This window comes from Globicephala melas, chromosome 3 (genome assembly GCF_963455315.2).
Source record: "Globicephala melas chromosome 3, mGloMel1.2, whole genome shotgun sequence".
Lineage (NCBI taxonomy): Eukaryota > Metazoa > Chordata > Mammalia > Artiodactyla > Delphinidae > Globicephala > Globicephala melas.
Window position 1 is genome coordinate 33,428,211 of NC_083316.1, and position 17,893 is coordinate 33,446,103.

The 17,893-nt window shown below is 43.0% G+C and overlaps 1 protein-coding gene and 1 long non-coding RNA gene across 2 annotated transcripts in view; one reads left to right on the forward strand and one right to left on the reverse strand.

Moving 5' to 3' along the window:
* Positions 1-2,824, reverse strand: part of LOC138842603 (uncharacterized) — a 496,232-nt gene extending 493,408 nt beyond the window's left edge. Inside the window, exon 1 of the long non-coding RNA XR_011377305.1 lies at positions 2,793-2,824. This is a non-coding gene — a long non-coding RNA (uncharacterized lncRNA). The remainder of the gene's footprint in view (positions 1-2,792) is intronic.
* Positions 2,825-3,343: 519 nt separating this feature from the next.
* On the forward strand, positions 3,344-17,333 carry PTGER4 (prostaglandin E receptor 4). Its single transcript, XM_030882045.2, has 3 exons — positions 3,344-3,753; positions 4,319-5,234; positions 15,432-17,333. Exons 2-3 carry the CDS (start codon positions 4,365-4,367, stop codon positions 16,020-16,022), a joined length of 1,461 nt encoding a protein of 486 aa, XP_030737905.1. The 5' UTR covers positions 3,344-3,753; positions 4,319-4,364; the 3' UTR covers positions 16,023-17,333.
* The last annotated feature ends 560 nt before the right edge of the window (positions 17,334-17,893 follow it).

The window sequence follows — 17,893 nt, forward strand, 5'->3', positions numbered from 1 at the left end:
GGTAGAAAGCCATGCCGTTGAGGAGTGTTAACTGTCTGAGAAGAAGGCAGCCTGAGGCTGTCACTTGGTGGCCACCAGCCTCCACAGCAGTAATTTATCCCCACATGAAGACACTGGGGAGTTAATCACAGTACTGACACATGTAACAGCTCCAAGCACTAGACTCAGCACAAAATTTACGCTTATAAAATGAAAATAATTAGGTGCATATTTGAAATGCACCATTAAAAAGGGAGGGCAGTCCTTAGGACCACAACCACAACCGTGGACCTCTTTTCATGGCCAAGGTCAGGTTAATGCCATGCTTCTAATTTACTGAACCAACTGGGTGAGGGTGTAGAAGGCAGATGTATCCAAAGGCACTGTGTTATTTGTACCAGACAGATGCTTTTTTCACTGTTTTGAATATCCGTAATGGCCTGTCCAGAATGACAGAGAGCAAACACAGTTTGCACAGGCTCTGCTACGTGAATGTTAGCGCTTTAGAAACGCTCTAAGATGTGGCCAACTTCGGCTTAGTAGGGGATCCAGGCCAGATCTGATTCATCCTGCTGCCTTCCTTCCAGGAATTAGCCCCTTTGTTGCCCATTCCTTTGACCCAAGGAAGATTCAACCAAAGGGAACATGGTTGGTACCCTGCAAGCAGACTGTGCTTTTAAACGAGCTCCCCCCTTGGTATTTACTTAAAAGAGTAGTCAAGTAATTAGCTAGCAGAGCGCAATCAAACTGATCAGTCAGGCCATTCTTAGACTAGTGCAAACCTTCAGAGAGGATTTAATGACAGTTCTAAAGAACTGAACTAGGGGCTTCCAGTGCAGAGAAATAGGGACTGAGGCAGCAATGCAAGGGAGAATAGCAAACAGTGCTTAGAAAAAAAATCTTTTCATTAAAATATACAAACAGTGAAAAGAATTGTCCACATAATCAAGGCGATTCTTCATTTCCTTGTGCAATGTAGATTCCTGGCAGAGTGTGAGGGAAACTGAACTACACTGTCTCAGCTTTTCAAGTTAAGAAAATAAAATAATTATTTGTTTCCCAAATCTTCAACTTCTACTTCTGAAGGCTAAACTTAAGTTTTAAGAATCATGCACCAAAAGAAGTTACAGGTAATCCTACATTTTTTTAGTCTTGTATTCTGGATTCTTATTTATTTTCATTTTCCTAAGCTACTGTGGAAATAAAATGTAAAGGACTAGTAAGAAACACAGCTCTATTGATTACAAGCCCAGTTTATCAACGACACGCTAACACCTGTGTGCCTCAATTTTAACAACAGTGTGCCTCAATTTTTACATTTAATATACTTTTCATCGTGAAAAGTTGACAAGTACTAATCCTAATTGTTCTCCATTTTAGGAACTTCAAGTGGAAAGAGAACTGGAAAAAAATTTTTATTAGCAGAAAGTGATTGATTATAAGTGGAACTTCCCATTTCGTCTTCATATTGTGACTGACAACCACCTGACAGGGTAATAGTGATACAATGTGGTCAGAGAAGACTGGGGGTTAGAAGGTGCAGTTTCCTTTTTCTAGTGTTGATTTGATTTCAGTGCTGACACAATCCTAGAGCTTACTACTCATGGGAAGCACAGACAACAGGAGTGGTTATAGTGATGATTAAGACTCCGAGAAACTGACAAATAGCCATCAATTATTTTATACTGGGTAACAAATGTGTTTTTCTTTCTGAATCCCTGATATTCATGAGGAAACAATACAAACAACAGAATGATGTATCAATATATCCACATGGTGCCTTACACAAAATGTGTAAATACAATTCTAATATGTCCTGTAATTAGTTGAAATCTGAAATGCCCTCTTTTGTTTCTCCTATTATTTGTTACTGTGTCATTTGAGAATAACTGGAGAACCAGATAAATTCTTAGGTTTGTTCATTCATGAAATAATATTTAAGGCATAAGTACCTGCTCATCGTAAGAAGAATCAAGTTATTTACCTACCCTGTGAGGAGATGCAATATGTTAAAATGCATGTATACAACCCCTGGAAAGAGGTTTTCTTAGGAACTGAAATTGTGAAGGCTCACACAATCTCACTTCATGGTTTAAAAAAAAAAATGGTGAAGCAGTTATAATTATGCCATAAAGTTTTACAACCACTTTTTTTAGTTTTCAGTTCTTACTTCAGGAGGTAGAATAGAAAGAAGTGAATAACGCGTCGTCAAAAAGACTGTTCCCATCACAGAAGAAATTATAGTGTAATTCAAAGTAAAAAGGTAGAGCAATTGGGCTTTTCCAAGAGTTGACCAGGGTTAGAGTTGATTCCTTTACTTTCAAATCCCAGGCTCACTCTGCATCAGCCTTTCCAAGGATTCGTGGTGAAGGTATCTAAACACGAACGTAACAGGGCCAAGACACGAAGCTCAGTCTAACCATTGTCGCCAGGCGGAGAAGTTCCCGGAGGAGAAGAAAGCCCTCCGCGGTTAGACAGGCAGCCCTTCCCCCTCACTACCCCTCCCCTGGGGGACCGCGCGCCACCTCTCCGCAGCCGCGGGGCTCTGCCACCTGCGCCGGGAGCGGTTACTGTCCCGGCTCCTAATTTTTGCCTGGGACTGCCCTACCGAGAGCAGCCCACGGCCTGGGCCAACTAACTTCTTTCATGGTGAGAAGATGGATTCTTCGTTGTTTCCCCGCCCATGCCTGGCGCCCACCCGCCCATCCACCCACCACAACCGTCGCGCGCACCCTACTGCTGACCCGGGGTCACGCGCGCACACACCCTATTTCTCCTCCCCGGGCCACGCGCGCACGCGCGCACACACACACCTCGGGCGTTCCAAAGTAGAGTCCTAAGCCGCTGACCTCCCTTCCCAGCACCCAGATGTTGCGACCCGCGTGAAGTAGGTGCGAGAAACAGCCCACTTGGAGCGGGAGGCAGTGAGGAAGAAGAGATGCCGGTTTCAGAGCTGGCCCCGCTGGATGCCGACTTCAGAGTACCTAAGAGGGTGCACAGAAGAGCACTGGGGCTTCCCCAGGGTTCCCGCGGACCACTGCTTCTCCGCACCACCTGCCTGAGGCGAGAGGACCAAGTCTCCAACACCCCCTCCCCTACCTCGTTGGAGGGCGGGAAAGCTGCAGGGAGCCGCCCCCCGAGGCGCGGTGGGATCCGCGCAGCCCGGAGCCCCTCCCTCCAGCCCGCGGAGCTTCCTCGCCGCGCAGAGGAGCTAGCACGCGCCCCGCCCCCTCCCGGTCTGGCCAATGGGCGCCCGGGCCGCGCACAGTGTGGCCCCGCCTCCGCCAGGGAAACTTGAAGCAGGAGAAAAGTTTGTACAGAGGCTGGAAGGGCAAGAGTGGAGCTCCGAACAGGCAGCGCGAGAGGAAGATGAACGGCCCCAGGTCAAAGCCTCAGGCCGAGTGGACCTCAAGCCGCCCCCAGGGCGCCATAAGCGGCCTCAGCTGCAGCCGCCAGCCCCGGTAGCCGCCCGCGCTGCCTTGGGCTGGGAAGGAAGGCGGCCCGAGCCGGGGATCGAGGCTCGGTGCCACCTGCGCGCGCGGCAGTACACCTGAGCGCCGTCCGTCCGCGGACGAGACCCGCGGGCTTCGCAAAGCTTGGATCGTCTTTGAAGAAACGAAGGAAAGGAGAAAGAAAAAAAAATCCAAGATCAGGCTTCGCTGACCCATTTCGCTGTCCTTCTGGTTCTCCAAGTTTTTGAAAGCTGACCGCTCTGACCCCTGTACCGGAAAATTGGCAGCCACCGAGAGCAGGCTCTGAGAAGGCAAAGGCTTGGTAAGCTCCACACTGAGCGGGGCAAGGCTGAGGGCAGGGTGAAGGCGTGTCCAGGATATCCGAGGCTTGACCCTGGGGGCTTACGTGGCTGCCACCTCCGCGGCTACCACAGGTGAGATAGGGTTGGAGGCACTGGGCAGAGAGCGGTGGGCGGGCGCCCCTTGAGCCGAGCCAGGGAGGGAAGAGCGCGCTCTCCAAATTATCTTCCGTAACCTGGTTTCAGTGAGACTTTTATTGACTCAGAATCTGTCGGGAAAACGAGCAAAACACTTTTCCCTTGAGATAAGTCTTGTTCATCTTGGCAGTGGATGAGTTGGCTTGGAGGAGGAGAGAATGGCAGTACTAACGTATAAATATTAATGCCAGTAGAGTGGTGCTGCTGGCAGGACGTATCCGGAGCCTGGAGATTTCGGTAGCCGCAGTTGGTAAGTGGCTACAATCCACAAAGTAGGATCGAGTTGCTCCCCTGGTCTCATCAGCATATTGTCTCTTGGGCGCGGGTCTGACACCTTTTTGCAAGTGGTAATTTCCGCTCACCGCGTCTTTGTCTCTCTCCTACCAACAGCAGACCCAGCCTCGCGCTCCAAGGCAGTGTACCGCCGGCCACCACCATGGCCACCCCTGGAAGCAATGCATCCGCCCTGGCCTCCGACCGACTGAACAGCCCAGTGACCATCCCGGCGGTTATGTTCATATTCGGGGTGGTGGGCAACCTGGTGGCCATCGTGGTGCTGTGCAAGTCGCGCAAAGAGCAAAAGGAGACGACTTTCTACACATTGGTATGCGGGCTGGCGGTCACCGACCTGCTGGGCACATTGCTGGTGAGCCCGGTGACCATCGCCACGTACATGAAGGGCCAATGGCCCGGGGGCCCCGCGCTGTGCGAGTACAGCACCTTCATCCTGCTCTTCTTCGGCCTGTCGGGGCTCAGCATCATCTGTGCCATGAGTATCGAGCGCTACCTGGCCATCAACCACGCCTACTTCTACAGCCACTACGTGGACAAGCGGCTGGCGGGCCTCACGCTCTTCGCGGTCTACGCGTCCAACGTGCTCTTCTGCGCGCTGCCCAACATGGGCCTGGGCAGCTCGCGGCTGCAGTACCCGGACACCTGGTGCTTCATCGACTGGACCACCAATGTGACGGCGCACGCCGCCTTCTCCTACATGTACGCGGGCTTCAGTTCCTTCCTCATTCTCGCCACCGTGCTCTGCAACGTGCTCGTGTGCGGCGCGCTGCTCCGCATGCACCGTCAGTTCATGCGCCGCACCTCGCTGGGCACCGAGCAGCACCACACGACCGCCGCCGTGGTCCAGGCCGCCTGCCGGGGCTCCTCGGCCGCCGCCTCGCCCGCCCTGCCGCGCCTCAGCGACTTTCGCCGCCGCCGGAGCTTCCGCCGCATCGCGGGCGCCGAGATCCAGATGGTCATCTTACTCATCGCCACCTCCCTAGTGGTGCTGATCTGCTCCATCCCGCTTGTGGTGAGTGGCTGGGGCCAGGGCTCCACTCGGCCCTTTTCCTGCATCCACCTCCCTCCTCCATCTCCCGCTCCCTCCTCTTCCTCTCATTCCTCGGCCACCAACGCGTCTCCTCCAGGTAGGGGCTGGATCTGCACGGTCTGCTTCTCAGAGCAGCCCCGACCTCTTTTTAGGCCCCGTCGCTAAAGAGATGCAGCAGGTGCCTTTCCCCTACATCGCCGTTTCCTTCCCCGAAACCCGGGTTCTCTCTCTCTCTCTCTCTCTCTCTCTCTCTCACTCACTCTCAGTCTCTCGCTCTCTCTCTCTCTCTCTCTCTCTCTCACTCTCTCACTCTCTCGGGACAGCCCCTACCCCTTGATGCCTGACACTGGTCTTCAGCCTTCCGGGAACACCCGCCGCACTCTGTCAGATGCGGAGGGGAAACCGTTGTAGTGTGACTTAGCCCCGTCCTCTGCACTGTCTAGGGCAGAATCCGAAACATCAGGTGGTGATCTCTTTGGTGTACACTCCTTACAATAGTGGGGTTTTTATTTATGTCGGGTTTTTTGGTAGCTTATGTAGAATTTTAGAGCTAGAAGGGACATTGGATGCATTTTGGTCTAGTCTAACTCCTTCACTTTACACAGGGAGTGACTTGCTTAAAATAATCCAGCAGAGCTAGTCTATCAAGCTGAACTCCCTGCTCTTTACCATGGTGAGAAGCACATCGCAGTGCACATGTGGCCCTACACAGGCATGGTCCAGACTCGGGTTCCGTCATTCTCTCTAGGGGCCAGGAAAGCAAGGTTTCTCAGGGGGCATATTAAGGGCAGCCTGATGTACATGGGGTATTGAATTCGAATCATCAGCTGTGAGAGGTACAGTGCCTTTCTAGAGAAATGGGGTTTTAGAGATGGCCATCTTATTTATTGCCAAGCCAAAGCCGTGCAGCTTGAAATGAACCTCAGACCCTTCTGACTCCAAACCCTGCCTCTCTTCTATTACGTCATGTCTCCCTCCGAGAACGCTTGTAATGTTGGCCTTCGCAGCAGTGCGTGTATTTGAGTTTTGGTACACTTTATTTTCAGGACACCACCTTCTTTTAAATTGCCTTTGGATTAACTTTCAAAGTGTTTTAAAATGTCATAAGCAGGAAGGTTGAAAGCCTACCTAGTTCTCCTCTGTTTGCACTAGAAACCCATGGGCAGATGCACATACGACTGTATCTAGAGTTTCTCTTGAAAGCAACTAGTTCTGAGTTTTTCCATCTCTCAAAACACCTCATTCCTGGAAATTCTAAACTATCAACTCAAAAAAGTTTGGGGTTTTTTTTATGCTGACTGGGAGCAAAAGAAAATAAATGTAACAGCTTATTATTCCTTCTTTTCCCTTATTAATGCCGTTCGGGGGATCTTTAATATAAAAATATTATATCTCTCGTAAAATTGACTGTAAATGGAAGGAACTTCGAAGTGGCTGAGAGCCAGCATACAGTAGCTTCTTGCCAATTTGTATAAACAGAAGTAAATATAATTGGCCAGAAGGGCCTTTAAACCATTGCAGGACCCAGTATAATTTACAGAATTGATCGAGCCACATAAATATATTTTACTGTCTGTAATGGCAACTCAGAATAAAGTGAGATTTTGGAAGAAACAGCTCTGCTCCTGCTGGGGCTTCCTTCTGTGGCCTCTGCGTTATGTTTTACAGAACAGTAAATGCCAAAGTGAGTTGTTGTTTGCAGAACATGCACTTGAAGGAACTGACAAATTAGAGCCAGAAGCTTAGCGACATGCACATACTTTTAAAATGTGTTTTGGTTGGAGATAAGCATGTGAAGCTGTTGATTACCGCACAGTCACAGATGAATTGTTTTCTTCAAGCCTCTTATGAGCTGAAATAGCAGATCTGACCCAATGGTGCAGGGCCATTTATCACAAAGCCTTTGACATTATTTGAGAAGTAAGAGGCAAGAAATTATAGGAGCTGTATTTGTGGTTTGCAAATTAACCACATTTTAACTAACAGGGACTATACTCTATATAAAGTCAGTATCAAGTAGTAGATATTAAGTCATTTTACCCTGAAAATGGACAATGGCTCAGCTGAGAAGTAATCACATGGACATACCTTTGTAAGGAATAAGGAATCGTACAAGTAATGGCAGCTTCAGTTTTTAGCCTTTAGTTTTGGCCACTAAAATCTAATTTCAGAATCAATTTAATTGTAAATTAATGATAAGAACGGTGTCATTGTACTACTCACCCAGCCACAGTTTAGCAATTACTGAAAGAATTAAAAGGGAAACATCCACAACTGTAACCTTCCTTGGGTTATTTTTACAACTTTCTTGTTTTTCATGTTTCTCTTATTCATATTGTAATTTAAGTTGAAAGTTTCTGAACTTTGACATTTAAAATAGTCAGATCTATCTTCAGTTCCAAGGAAACTAATGAAGCATCTCTTTTAACTTTATCAAATAAAGTTGGTCACTAATCCTATCTGAGGCAAATCAAACCCTTCGAAACATTTAAAATGCTTTGGAAATAATAGAGCAAATACAGTTTATGTGCAGTTTAGCAAAGCGTGACTCACAACATATAAGGAAAACAAGCAGTCACTGCAAAGGACCCACATTTTTTATCTTTTGGACACCAGGGAAGGAAAAACTACAGTGGCTCTTAGAGGGCAGTTGGTATTGAATTTAGGATCAAAAGTAAATTTTAATTTGTTATCCAAAATATATATGTTGCATAAATAGAACTTGGAATGGAAATTTGAGAAAGGTTGGAAAATTAGTTGTGGATATATAAGGAACTGTGCTGAAGTTGCAAAATTTTCTAAAGCGAGTCATAAACAATGAACAGAAAAGATATAAATACAATGGACAGGGAACATTACATGACAAGGTTTTGTGGGAAGGCGGCGGTTGTCATTTTGTCTATTCTATTTATAACCAGGCTCTGGTTTTTAAAATACAAGAGAAGCTAAAGAAATGAAAGAATCTATGCTTAAGATAATAAAAGGGATTGAATTCTTTAGAAATATGTGAGACAGCCTCCTAAGGTCCTGGTGTTAAATGCTGCAGCTGGATCAACGTCTGGTGCCTAATTTTGCAGTTACTAATGTTACGATAATGATTATAATCCAATCTTTTGCCTCAGGGCTAAACAGTTACACTGTAGGATTTGAAAAGGCATTTTCCCCCCATGCACAGGCAAGCCATGGCAGTATTTATTGCTTACTCGTTTCTTTTATTTTCTTCTTACTTTGAAGTAGCAAGCATTCATCTCTGTTAAGGGCAGAATGGCTAATTTGATTCATCTTCTGCCTGGGACAGGTGAAACTTAGGTCTTCAGGAAAATAGCTTCCTGTGAGTGTTTATTTGTTTCCTTACTATAAACTAGTTGTCTGCATAAAGACTTCATCCGCATCTGATCAGTAAAGGTTTATTAGAGCAGAGGAAAGCTGTGTAGATTTTTGTTTACTGTAGGCAGACTGAAATTGGAATCTTAAAACAACTGATGGGGTTTCAGATGCGTAAAAATCACATCTAGAGGTACACGAGGAATACCATAAATCCAGGCACGATTACAGCAGAACCTGAAGGATCTGATTATTGTTTTCAAATATATTTGGCTAAATTAAAAAATAGCAATGCCCCAAAGCAGATTTTTAGCCATAACATAAAATTGCAGACCCAGCAGTAGTAAGTACCTTGAAGACTGCAAAGCAGCACGTAAAAGTAAGGTGTTTTCCCTGCATCTCATCTGAGTCTTAAAAAAAGCTCTAGGATTCCTCAACTGCAGATGAAGACTTATATCATGCTACTTCCTGGGTGGCTGTGGGTGAGTCCTAATCTAATGTTCCTTTCGCCATGCTGTGCTGACCTGTCAAGGCTTGGTTATGGAACATCTGCTAATAAGATATTTTTCCCCCAGAGCTGAAGTGATTCTTGCAGGTTCCTATTAGAATGTTGAAAGTTAGAGTTTAAAAAAACAAACACTGCAGAAATAAATTTTCAATGTACAGACCTGACCTATAGAGACGAGGCAAGTCGCCTGCAGTTAAAATGGCCAGTTAGTGAGGCAGAGGGAAGGAGAACAGAGCTCTCACTCCACCACACAGCCAAGCACTCTCTCCACTCTCCTTTACTTAGAGATATTTTTTGTCACTAAATTAAAAAAAAAAAAGGTAAGCATTTCTAGTAACAGCTGTGTCAATTTTGGACTCTTCACAGGGCAGTTAGATAACTGAGCACACACAGATCACTCCTTTTATGTGCTCAGAACAGAACAAGGAGCACACGCACACAAATCCAGTTACAGGTTCTTGTTATTTGTTGGAAAACATTTCTACCTCGACAGTCAACTACCAAATCAGTCTAATCAAAATTTCAACATTCTTTTTCAATTAGACATCCCCCACCAACAAGTTAATTCTTAAACAGAAAGTGTGTGTTTTTGATACCGTGTCATTAACTATATACCCCAAAGCTACCTCTAAGCTGTGGTTTAAAAATTATTGGTATATTCCACAGTGGCCAAGCCTCCACATACTTGTACTAAGCCCTTTCATAATTTGCTCATAAATTCTTTATGGAGCAGGGCCAGCATTTATCTTTACAACATGTAGCCTCCCTTATAGCTTTCCTGTCATCACATCTAATTTTGCATTTATCATCTTTTCTCCAAGTTATGTTCCAATGCTCCTGAATCCTAATGTCTAGTCATCTTTGAGAAGTTTAGAATATTGTCATGTATGCCAATTTTAACAAGAAGCCACAGGCGCAAATCTGCAGCTAATGAAAAGTAGACTTTTAAAATGGCAAGAGACTGTATGTGTTGTTTGTATTCAGTGAATTCTTTTAAGGTGTTCCCCCGCCCGCCTCCGACTCAGAGGTTCAGTTTTCTCAGCAGCACACTCTTCCAAAACTGAAAACTGCCTGAACATGTTTATTTGTGTAACAAGAGCCCATTGGACAAGAATTGCAGAAAAGTGCTTTCCCCTCCCTACATGACACTGAAGTCCTGCTGTGGATGGTCCCATCTTAATCTGGGGTTTCCCCCCTTTCGGCAGAGCAAATCAAGTAGCCTTTAAAGTAAGGCAGAGATGGCTGTGTTTTTTTCAAACCTTATGAAGTACGTGGGCATTTTGTTCTTTTTTGCCTTCTTTTTCTCTACTTAAAGTCAGTCTCCATTGAGAACATGCTGCAAAGGAAAACTCTTTCATCTTGATTTTTTTCCAATGATTTGACCAACTTTTGAGAATGTTTTTACCCGAATTTGGAATGTTGCTTTTCAAACTCACGTTTATGCTACCCCGTGAGGTCTCCTTTCCTGAGAAGACATTAAATGACCAGGTTCAGTAGCTTGTATTAATTGTAAGCACCGCCCCCCCCCACCATGGAACTCTGAAATAAAGCTCTTTCATTCCCTTAACAGTAGTCAGAATTAATTACTGCTGAATATGAAGTGAGCCACAAAGCTGATTCTTTCCTTGCCTCTCGTCACCTTTGATTATGTAAGTCCATTATTAATTTTTTTTTACAACACTCTGACTTTTCTGAAAGGTCATGGGAATTTAAAAATTGAATGGTAACTCCTAATATTACATTCCCTTAAATAGCTACAAATTTCATTCCTTCTATATCCATTTCAGCTGTTCAAAATTCTTCCTCCTTTCAGGAGTAAGGAAGCGGTGGGAGAAACAACTAGCAACAAAACATTTCTATGTTAAAAATTTGAAAAAAAAAATTTGAGAAATGCAAAGTTTAGAATTAACCAAGATTCTGTTCTGAAAGAGGGTCTTGGAGGTGGCTGGGCAAAATACTTCTTTTTCTTTAAATTAATTTATTTGTTTTTGGCTGTGTTGGGTCTTCGTTTCTGTGCGAGGGCTTTCTCTAGTTGCAGCAAGCGGGGGCCACTCTTCATCGCGGTGCGCAGGCCTCTCACTATCGCGTCCTCTCTTGTTGCGGAGCACAGGCTCCAGACGCGCAGGCTCAGTAGTTGTGGCTCACGGGCCTAGTTGCTCCACGGCATGTGTGATCTTCCCAGACCAGGGCTCGAACCCGTGTGTTCCCTTGCATTGGCAGGCAGATTCTCAACCACTGCGGAAAGGGAAGCCTGCAAAACGCTTCTTAAGAGGCCTGTGGGACCAAAAACTCCCAAGTGGAGCAACACTGCCACCTAGAGGTTGGAAGTCTCAAATTCGCACAAATCCTGCCTTAGGTTTTTCACTAGAGGCTACTATACACTAGGGAGGGCCTGATACTAACAGATTTAAATCTATCCTTTCTTTTACCCTTAGGAACCTACTGTGTGAGAGTAAAATATAGATCTCATGCTTTTTACCAATAATTCCCTTGTCAGGAAATAATTCTTAAACAGAAGGCCAGCCGGCCTTAAAGCAGAAAAAGCAACATGGAAGTCATCTGGAGACCTGAGCCCCAGACCAAAATCGCCCACCAACAGGGTGGGGGATCTAAATAAGATTCTCAAAACGTCCAGGTTTCTGTAACACTTCATCTGAGAAAAGGTCCGTAGACCTGAGGGAATCTCGATGCCCAGGCGCAGCTGAGAACCTCAATAAAGAGTACGGTGGGAGGAAACCAAGATGCTTTGTTTCACTGGTTTTTGAAAGGATAGAAAATCAGTCATCCTTTGTCTTGATAGTATTTAACCAAACATGGTTTCTAATAGTATTTTAAGAGTAGTCATCATATACTGCTGTTCATTCTAGTTCAGTTTTTATTTAGCTGTCTTCCAGAGATCAAGGTAATAATTTCATCTTAGAGCCATGTGACCGCGTTATTCTATGAGATTTGCAGGACTGCTATTGCTTATTCAAAACATTTAGCACCAGATGTGTTTTAAATTCAGAACTTCTTGGCTTTTAGAAGAGTAATTTAGTAATATACTAAATGTATAAATGTATAAAATGTAATATCCCCAACAGAACTGGAACAGGACCTCTGGAGCAAAACATAGGAATATTCACATTAAGTAGAATAAATAAAATTATAAATCACTTCATGGTCTAGTCAGTTCAGGTTTTACAACCAAAAACAAAACAAATGAATAACAAAACAATAACAACTTCTTGATAAAGGATTATAAGCCTGTGGTTGATTGAGGTCTAAACTCCAGTGTAGGAAGAAACAGAAATGCAGTTACACCTCACTGATCTATAGCATCATCTAGAAATAAGTTTCGTATAAGTTGAGTTTTGCAGATTAATGAAATTTATTTACACATTTTAGACATTTTTATCCAATTTGTTATAAATCTTTCTAAAATATCCCTATTCTTTCTTAGTGACTCATACACCATGAACATTAATTATTATACTGTATGGCAAAGTGGCAATGTCATCAACTCTTATTAAAGTTAGAGATATTTGTCCCTAATTAAATGGCTCCAGCTATGTTTTTATGAGTTCTTTCTTCTTTTTATGGTTTTTAATGCATCCTCCTTGGCTGTGAGACTCACTTCTTACTTCTCCCTAACCTTAAATAATTACTGAAGGCAATAATAATTATCAAATAATTACTAAAGACAGACGGCAGTTATCTTAAAACCACTATTTTTATATGAATTACAATGAGATTTTTATATAAAAGATCCTGGTGGAATTAAAAGTAAGACCCAGACATCATCATCATCATCCTTTAAGAGAAAAATTCTGGGGGTTTTTTGAATTTATATATATATACACACACACATATATTTATTTATTGAGATATAATTGATATATATTTGTTTCAGGTGCACAGAATAAGGATTCAATATTTTTATATATTACAAAATAATCACCACAATAAGTCTAATTAACATCTATCCGCACACATAATTACAAGACGTTTTTCCTATGATGAGAACTTCTAAGATCTGCTCTTCAGGAGTAAATGTGAAAGTGTACATTTAACAAGTACTTTTTTGAAGCAGACTCACAGATATAGAGAACAAACTAGTGGTTACTAGTGGGGAGAGGGAAGGGGGAGGGGCAACAAAGGGGTAGGGGATTAAGAGGTACAAGCTATTAGGTATTAAATAAGGTACAAGAATATATTGTACAACACAGGGAATACAGCCAATATTGTATAATAACTATAAATGGAGTATAACCTTTAAAAATTGTGAATCACTGTATTGTACACCTGTAATTTACATAACATTGTACATCAGCTATACTTCAATTTTTTAAAAAGAGTAAAAACTAACAAGTGCTTTTACCTCTAAGGAATAAAATGATAGTCTTCCTTCAGTTTATACAAATTCATACTCTTTTCATTGAGTCATCTGAAGTTCCCAGAAGTTGGCATATCATTTCATTCTTCCATGACTTGGCATTTTAAATAGAGTAATTCTATATGCAATGTCTGGGCTTCCCTGGTGGTGCAGTGGCTGAGAATCCACCTGCCAATGCAGGGGACATGGGTTCGAGCCCTGGTCCAGGAAGATCCCACATGCCACAGAGCAACTAAGCCCATGCGCCACAACTACTGAGCCTGTGCTCTAGAGCATGCGAGCCACAATTACTGAGCCCATGTGCCACAACTACTGAAGCGGGCGCGCCTAGAGCCCGTGCTCCGCAACAAGAGAAGCCACCACAACGAGAAGCCTGCGCACCGCAGCGGAAGAGTAGCTCCTGCTTGCTGCAACTAGAGAAAGCCCGTGCGCAGCAATGGAGACCCAACGCAGCCAAAAATAAATAAAATAAAATGCTATGTCCTTCCTTCTAAATTCAGCAAACTCCCACTCATCCATCAAAACTCAGTCCAAGCTCCTCTCCCACAGGAAGCATCTTCTGATGCCCTCCCCTCCAGGTCTGGGTTAGCTGTGCCCCCTGTAAATGCCTCATCATTTATCCCCAGCAATAGTTGATCTACCTTCCTGTTTTGCACGCTGGAGGTTACTCTCTGCCTTCAAGTGTTGTTTGGTCTTTAATGCAACTTTTTGTGCCCAGAACCCATCACAACGCCTAACACACGATAAAGGCTTACTATTAAATGATTAAATGCATGAAAGAATATGAGTAAATAAGTGATTACGGTAAGAGCAAAAACGTTTAACTGTCAAAAATAAGACTCCACAACAGCAAAAAGGTTGTTAGGGTCTCCTTGTGTTTACTTCATTCATGCCATCCCGGCCTGTGCTGGGCTGGCAGCGTGCCCCTTCCCTTGAATAGCTCAAACTGCACTAGAATGAGTTGTCATCCTGTTGGGCTGTCCAGAGTGCTCTTGGCTGTTTACTGGCTCAAATGCTCCAGAGACACAAAGGAGGGATGGATTCCCTGAGTGGCAGTTGTTGAGCAAAACTATAGTTCCCAGGCAGCAGGGAGCCAGTGAAGGCTTAGCAGCCAAGTAGCATAATCAGATCTGCATTTTAAAAATAACCTCCTGGTGGTAGTTTGGAGGATGGATTGGAAAGAACAGAAATCGGAGGTGGGAAAGCTAGTTTGGTGGTTGATACAGTTACCCAGGTGAGGAATGCAGTTAGAGGGAAAAAAGGGGAAAGGTTTTCTTTTTTTCTTCTTTTCATTTATTGTATTTATTTATTTATTGACATATAGTTAGCTTATAGAAAAGATTTTTGAAGGAAGAGTTGATAACACTAGATGATGATTATAACCGGGGAACAGATTCATATAGAGAAAATAAAAACTATTCTCTGGTCATTCTAGATGATACTAGATTCAGATATTGGTTTAAAAGTTTCCAGGCTATTCTTTCTAGATCCTAAAATAAATTTCTGGGCTTTTCTGTGATTAGATGATTAGTTGACTTCCAAAATAAGTTTCATTTAAATATATACAAAGCCAACTGGCATAAAGGAAATGAGTGCCTATTGGGGAAAAAAAGATACTTCATTAGAATTACAAAAACTTGAAAGCACTCACAGAAATGAAGTTAATAAAATTATTCTCCAGGGAACTTCATGCATATGTTACCTGTACACACATTACATTCTTTTATACCCTCTTTGATCTTGGGAAGATATTCATAAGGTAGTTACAAATATATTGAAGTTACACTGACTTGAAACATAAATGTTAATCGGTGGTTCTTCTGAAGCTAATTGTGTATGCTGCTCTTTTCCTGGCACTTATTAACAGAAAAGAGGGCAGCTACCTAATGTTACTAAGTTAGACGTTGCATAAAAATGTTTCTCCCAGTTGCTTAATGATAACCACTAAAATGTGGGCATCTCATTTACACAGGTGCGGGTGTTCGTCAACCAGTTATATCAGCCAAATTTGGAGCGAGTGATCAGCAAAAACCCAGATTTGCAGGCCATCCGAATTGCTGCTGTGAACCCCATCCTGGATCCCTGGATATACATCCTCCTGCGGAAGACAGTGCTCAGTAAAGCGATAGAGAAGATCAAATGCCTCTTCTGCCGCATCGGGGGTTCGCGCAGAGAGCGTTCAGGGCAGCACTGCTCAGACAGTAGAAGGACATCCTCTGCCATGTCCAGCCACTCTCGCTCCTTTTTCTCCCGGGAGCTGAAGGAGGTCAGCAGCACGTCTCAGACCCTCCTTTACATGCCAGACCTCAGTGAAAATAGCCTTGGAGGCAGGAATTTGCTTCCGGGTGTGCCTGGCATGGGCCTGACCCAAACAGACAGCACATCACTTAGGACTCTGCGAATATCAGAAACCTCAGACTCCTCACAGGGGCAGGACTCAGAGAGTGTCTTACTGGTGGACGAGGTTGGTGGGAGTGGCAGGGCTGGACCTGCCCCAAAGGGGAGCTCCCTGCAAGTCACATTTCCCAATGAAACACTGAACTTATCAGAAAAATGTATATAGTAGTGAAGGAAAGAAATACAGCACTATTTCTGGAAGCTTCTAAGATCCTGTGCAATAGACACATAAATGAACTGTTTAGCCGTGCTCAGAAGGGCCCTCTTCATTCTACAATGCACATTAGAGAATATCCTGGCTTTTGGGCACTTTTCAAACAATCAAGTTGATTCCTATGGGTCCCGAGGTCTGAAGCACATTGGTTGCCATCTCGCTATGATACAGGATTTCGGTTACAACTTGATGGCTGGGAAGATGTACCCTCAGTTTTTCTACTTGATAGGAGGATGGCATAAGTTTGCTATTTTCATAACATCAAGAGCTTTATATCTGGCACACAGCAGAAGGCCAGGTACAGAAGGGCTCTATTCCAATAAACTAGGAGGACTATCTTATGGATGATTTACGTGTCTCACTAAAGCATGAAATGTGAATTTTATTGTTGTAAATATGATTTAAAGTATTTAAAGTATCGTCTTCTCTGTGAGAAGGTTTATTGTTAATACAAGGTATAATAAAATTATGGTAACCCCTCTCCCCTAGTATAACCAGCTGAAGTTGCAGATGTTAGATATTTTTCATAACCAAGTTCAGGCTATGGTGTTGAAAATTCACAGTGAGAGTCGTATCTATAAAAAAGATAAATTTTTAAAAGAAAGAGTTTAGCACTATTAAAGGAATAAAGCAAAATACTATTGAAGACACGAAAATTACAGGCCAAAATATTAAAGTTCTTTCTAAGCTATGTGTAATACATAGTAAAAAACGTTTAGTGATGCTGCATGCATTTATCCAGAAAACTGTGATTTCAGGAGAAACTAATATGCTGATAAATATTTTGTACTTCTGTCTTCTCTAGCTGGTACTTTTTAAAATGTAACATAAATTTTAAAAAGTGTTTAATAAGTAACCCATAATTGAAGTGTATAATATAAAAATAAAAAGTCTAAGCAGCTTGTTTCCCCCCCAGAATTGTGCATAGTTTTACTTTCCTAAGGAATGATCTAGAATATTCTTTAAAATTTAAGAGAAAGGCAGATTGCACCATGAAGGGCTTTACTTGGAGGCGTGGAAGGATTGGTTAAATTAGCCTTTCACAGATGTCACAACAGAAGGGGTACAGAAATTGGGCATGTAAGGGTCATCTTTTAAAAGTTTTGTGTTAACGCCCAGTAATGCTGTACACATATTTGAAGGACTTTCTCAAAGAAATATTAAGCATGTTTTGTTGCTTAAAGTGTTTTTGTGAATTGCTTGGTTGTAATTAAATTGAGCCTGATAGTGATGTGGTTTTAAGCAGTTGTACCAACTGAAATTATTTTGGAGATTATAATAAATAAATACACTCAGTCTGAGTTCCATATCATCAGTTTTGGAAAACTTGTGTGATTTTTATGTGTTTGTTTCAGGTCATCTTTCATCTTTTTTAATTGAAATATTTAAAATTTTTTATTTTAAAATAATGTCGAAGGTAAAGTTACAAGAACAGCACAGAGCCTTGGATCCACTTAGTGAAGACGGGCATTTAGAAACCAAGATCTGGGTGCGAAGTGTACTCAAAATTACCAGTCTGTATGGATAGTACGGGAGACAGTATTATGCTTAACTTGCTACATGTGAAGTATCCAAATATTTAATATTAAAAAATTAGCATAAACTTGTGACCCTTCCTACTTGTTAATTCTCTAGATCAGTGCTTTTCAAGCTTTAGCATGCATCACAGTCATCTGCAAGTCTTGTGAAAACACGAAGTTTCTGATTCAGTAGGTCTGGGGTATATCCTAGGTGATGCTGATGCTGCCAGTATTAGAACACACTGAGTAGCAATCCCCAGGAGTGAGGTTATGATTTTTTTTTTTGCGATTTTTTTTTTAGAG

What these genes read in the sequence shown, in the direction of transcription:
- PTGER4 (XM_030882045.2), top strand. Translation starts at nt 4,365, where the DNA reads ATGGCCACCCCTGGAAGCAATGCATCCGCCCTGGCCTCCGACCGACTG. An exon ending in TCTGCTCCATCCCGCTTGTG is followed by an intron (nt 5,235 to 15,431) that starts GTGAGTGGCTGG and finishes TCATTTACACAG; the next exon opens with GTGCGGGTGTTCGTCAACCA.